We start from the raw sequence: 5,123 nt of genomic DNA, 5'->3' as shown, positions 1-5,123 counted from the left end.
AGCGGCGATCAACAAATAGAATTTGCTACGAAAGCCAAAATAAAATTTGTTTTAGCAAGAGCGCCCAGATCCGCTATATATTTAGCATGAGTTTGCAGTTTGCCGTTATGCAGGAACTATGGCAAATGCATTAATACTTTTATAGTCATTGATGCATAATTAGTGGTATTTTTTATGGTCAACAAAAAAAATAGTAGTGTTTTTCAGGCGAACCAAAATATCAGAAGTTTAGATAGTTTGGGAAGAAAAGATAAGTCAAAAACCAGAGGAAGGTGTGGATTCGGAACTACTGTCACGTTCGATTTCACGGCCCTACACAGACTCCGACTTCTAATCCACAGACCCAAAATTAAAACAACCACCAAAAAAATCTGAAATTATCCAAACGAAATTTAATCGCCCGCCGAATTGCATTCATTTCCATCCATCTCTTCGTTTTTCTTAGCTCTCTTCGAAAACCTTTCTTTCCTAGATCCCAAATACTTAAAAAACCATGATAATCAACTTATCTGCTACGCCTCCAACTTCCTCATCAACTTCAGTGATCTCTTCATCTTCTCTAATCAAACTACTAAATTCAAGATCACCCAAAACCCACTTATCCAAATCTTCTATTTCTTTCTCTACCTCATTTCTCAGTACCAGTAACAACAATCAGTTTTTCCACCAAAAGAGAAAAAACCCACATCGAAATGATTCTTTTCAATCCTATGCAATTCCTGGATTGGAGTTTGGCGCTTTAGAGAGTGCCAAATCGGTTTTAGAAGCATCGGGAGTACTTGCAGCTATTATAATTGTTCATGAAAGTGGTCATTTTCTTGCCGCTACACTTCAAGGAATTCATGTAAGTAAATTTGCAGTTGGTTTTGGTCCAGTTTTAGCTAAATTCAATGCAGCTAATGTAGAATACTCAATTAGAGCTTTTCCTCTTGGTGGGTTTGTTGGGTTTCCTGATAATGATCCAAACAGTGATATTCCTGTTGATGATAAGAATTTACTTAAGAATAGACCCATTTTTGATAGGGTAGTTGTAATTTCAGCGGGCGTCATTGCAAATATAATCTTTGCATATACAATTATCTTTGTGCAAGTTTTATCTGTTGGATTACCAGTTCAAGAGGCGTTTCCTGGAGTACTTGTACCCGATGTGCGACCATTGTCTGCAGCTTCCCGGGATGGGTTGCTTGCTGGTGATGTGATTCGTACGGTTAATGGGTTTGAATTGCCGAAAACTGGGTCTACTTCTGTTTCGCGTCTTGTTGAGGTAATTAAGAACAATCCAGGAAAGAATGTGTCTCTTCGGGTTGCTAGAGGAGACCAGGACGTTGAAATTAGTATTACTCCAGATGAGAGTGTTGATGGAACAGGAAGAATTGGTGTTCAGTTATCCCCAAACGTTAAGATTTCAAAGGTTAAACCAAAAAATATTGCAGAGGCTTTTAATTTTTCTAGTCATGAATTTATGGGTCTCTCAGCGAATGTTGTTGATGGCTTGAAACAGACTTTTTTTAATTTTTCTCAGACGGCAAGTAAGGTTTCAGGTCCCATTGCTATTATTGCAGTTGGAGCTGAGGTTGCAAGATCGAATTCTGATGGGCTTTTTCAGTTTGCGGCTATTCTTAATATTAACTTGGCCGTGTTAAATATACTCCCTTTGCCAGCTCTAGATGGGGGTTCTTTGGCTTTACTACTCATAGAAGCAGCTAGAGGTGGAAAAAAGATCCCTCAAGAAGTAGAACAAGGCATTCAGGGTTCAGGAATTATGCTAGTTCTTCTTCTTGGCCTTGTACTGATTGTTAGAGACACACTTAACCTTGATTTCATTAAAGAATTGTTCTTATGAGTTGATGAGTTCAGTGAAGTTGATTGCAAGAGGGTCCTGAAAAAAGGAATGTGAAAGAAGGATGGCGTGATTTTGCATTAGGCTGGCTGCCGTGTTCTGTAAAGCAGAAGGTCGAATTCAGTCTCTATACTCACTTGATATTTCTGTTGCTTCCTCTTTGAGTGACTAGGTACGGGTTCTCCACTCATTTCATCTGCTATTTCGCCATTCACATGTAAATCATACTGTTTATGATACTGAAGATACAATAGGGGGTGTGACTCTTAATAGAAGTTTTGACCCTGAATCATGTAAGTTGATATATTTAAAGAATTTGCGTTCTATTATCATCTCCGGTAATTAAGGAGTTAGGAGAATTTTAAGAATAGCCTCTGCGTTCGGGTATTTAGTTTATCGTTTTGGTGCTATGCTTTAGAATATTTTCATCTATTTGGTCTTGTTCTTGCTTGACTAATTGGGAAAGGATTTCTGCTGGTTATCTTCGACTATTAAAGTAGTGGCATAATGTAACTTGTCACCTAGATTAGTTTTGATTTATGGTATGGAAACACTTTCTGTTCTGTTTTGTTGTTTCTCAGTCCATGCGTGCTTGCATCTAGTTTTTATGTCTTATCGATTTGGTACTGCGGACTGCAGTTGTCCAAATGATTTTCCACATGTTATCGGTTTAACTCTCAAGTCCTTAAAGTCTGAGCTCTGATATTCTCGTTGTGATTTCAATGGCAAAAATGAAACTCATTCTTCTGGGATATGTATGCTTCATGCAGGTCATGGAATTAGTTAAGTGCTTCTTATAGCAGTGTGGATTAGGTATTCCAAATTCCACTTTACTTGCATACAATAGTTCGAGCCAACATCAAGTAAGATACATACAGTTACTAGTTTTGGTATTGCAGGCATTTTGGTTATTGCGCTTGCCAGTATTGTCTGGTTGGAAATCAAATTACCTTCGAGAGGGAATGTGAACCTCAAAAACTATGAGGCATAAATGCCTTAATTGCTACTAGGAATTTTTTTTTAGAAAGGAATTCTGTAGAAAGAAAGATGTTTGGCTTGCCAAATTCAACCAGGGCACTTTTCCATATGGTTCAATTCCTGGTAGTCACTGCTTGAGATTAAGGATCCAAGTGATAGAAACTAATGCAGATGTTGCAGTATTACCACAAAATTATGAAAGCATGAAGCCAGTTATTATCTGTGTGAAATGGAGGTGAGAATCTTATCCAGGTCCACAGTTATAAACGATGCTGTATTGTCTTCAATTAAGACATGTTACCGTGATTAACAGCAGCAGTAGTTTGTAGTCTGTAGGTTAGAAGCCATACTAGCTTATTGTTTCATCTTGCTAGGTTTATTTGAGAAGTTAGAAAGGTTTTGCAAACATAGTTTGGCAATTGATCATCAACATCGCTCATAGGAGTACCAGTTTACCGGAGAGGTTATTGAATCCCATATAAGATAACACTTACCAGCAAAGATCGATCATGATTAACATTCTTCCTGTACCTGATTTTCCATGCCCAAGTTTAAGTAGTTGACCTGCCAGCAACTCAAGTTGAGCACAATATTATAGACCAGCATTTCATTTTGATATGAAAACTGGTGACACTAATGGTAAAGGTACCCTCCACCTTGTGTAGCGTCCTGACTCCTGAGGATCAAACGTGCATTGATATTATTGTAATTTTGGATGTGGACCAACCAAATCTAACTATCTTCCGTATTGTTACGGAGGAGAGAACATGAGAAGCTTTTAAACACATTTTCAATGTTCTATTTTTCCATTTAAGGAAGCTAGGCGTTTGCATTGCAGGGCTATCGCCTTTCAACTATCAGGAAACTTTTTAACTACTCGTATTAATAAATCTATCTTTATCTTTCTGTAAAAGAATATGTTGGTGTTTGACGGTGGTTGTGTTCTTCAATAATTACAAAGGCTAGAAAGTACTGCTTATGGGACCACTTAAGTTGACTTTAGCTTCGTTTGATTTGTTTTCTTATCATCACGTAAGAGATCGGTTGTAACCAAATTGTATATTGAAATGTACTCGGTAGCGTGCAAACGGAACACGTACTATAAAAGATGCGGAGCTGCTTGATTCCCATTTTCTTCCTCCACCTTTTCTCCCGCTTATGTGTCGAACAGAGCCACTTCCTACCATGATTTACAGGTAACATGGAGACAGACAAATAGTGCTTGTAAAACAGACAAGCAAGAGTTCGACTACCCCACAGTCCCACACGCAAAGAAGTGTAGTTCAGCGCAGCTACGCATGTACCATAGTGCACAATACAAGAGGAGGATCAAAAACAGGTAGCGGCGACCACTTGGCGGCCAAAAGCTATCACGTATAGCAGCTTGGTGATTATTAATTTTTTTTTCCTGAAAGAGAAGTTTATATTAAAAAGGAAAAAGAGAACCAATGATTAATCCAAGGTCTAAACAAATTAGACTAGGATCAACATACTTGAAAATATCATTATCGCAAGACCATAAAACTACCAACTGCTTAACCAAATCACTATTTTCTTGCACACACTTATGACGATCTCCAAAGACCCTGTCATTCCTTTCCTACTACAAAACCTAACAAATCGCATAATGCAATATTTGCCAGACCTGTCTTCCTTTACCACGCAAAACGTTGGTTGCCCAAGCTTCAAATAATTAAAGCAACATACTTGGTATAGGCCAAGCAATTCTAAAAGTTGCAATGAAGTACTTCCGAATCTCAAAAGAATATGTGCAACGAAGAAACACATGGTTCGCAGATTTCTTGACATCATTGCATAAGACGCATTGTTCACTTTCTATGTCAACACCACGATGGCGCAACATATCTCTAGTTGGAAGAGAGTCATGAAAAGTAGCCCACAAAATAAAACTCACCTTGTTGGGGATATGAGAATTCCAAAGAAAAGTATTGAAGCCGCAATCATCCAAATCACCTATGAGTTTCTCATAACAATTCGAAATGCTGAAGTTTTCCATAATCTCCATTTTGTCCTCTTCCACTAAAACAGGAACATGATGTAAATCATGTTTTAGTAAATCCCATTATAGTTGCTCATTCATATTTAAAGGCCCATTGAAATCACAAACCCAATCTTCATTCACAATCATGTCCGAGACTGTAGAATTCTTCATCCTTGCCGCCTTGAAAACAGAAGGGAAAAGGTCCTGTAAAATACTCCTATCAAGCCAATGGTCCTTCCGAAACCGAATACCCTTCACATTCCTTATTGTGAAGCTCGTCATGTTTTGGACTAATGGCACTAT

At 38.1% G+C, this 5,123-nt stretch overlaps 1 protein-coding gene across 1 annotated transcript; it reads left to right on the top strand.

The window, feature by feature from the left end:
• Positions 1 to 231: 231 nt before the first annotated feature.
• LOC113305206 (probable membrane metalloprotease ARASP2, chloroplastic) lies at positions 232 to 2,867 on the top strand. The gene is made up of 2 exons (XM_026554294.1): positions 232 to 2,012; positions 2,611 to 2,867. Exon 1 carries the CDS (start codon positions 494 to 496, stop codon positions 1,841 to 1,843), a length of 1,350 nt encoding a protein of 449 aa, XP_026410079.1. The 5' UTR covers positions 232 to 493; the 3' UTR covers positions 1,844 to 2,012; positions 2,611 to 2,867.
• Positions 2,868 to 5,123: the final 2,256 nt, after the last annotated feature.

Source organism: Papaver somniferum, chromosome 1, assembly GCF_003573695.1.
Source record: "Papaver somniferum cultivar HN1 chromosome 1, ASM357369v1, whole genome shotgun sequence".
NCBI lineage: Eukaryota > Viridiplantae > Streptophyta > Magnoliopsida > Ranunculales > Papaveraceae > Papaver > Papaver somniferum.
This window is presented reverse-complemented; position numbering and strand designations above follow the sequence as displayed.

Coding starts and splice junctions, on each gene's coding strand:
- LOC113305206 (XM_026554294.1), top strand. CDS start 494: ATGATAATCAACTTATCTGCTACGCCTCCAACTTCCTCATCAACTTCA.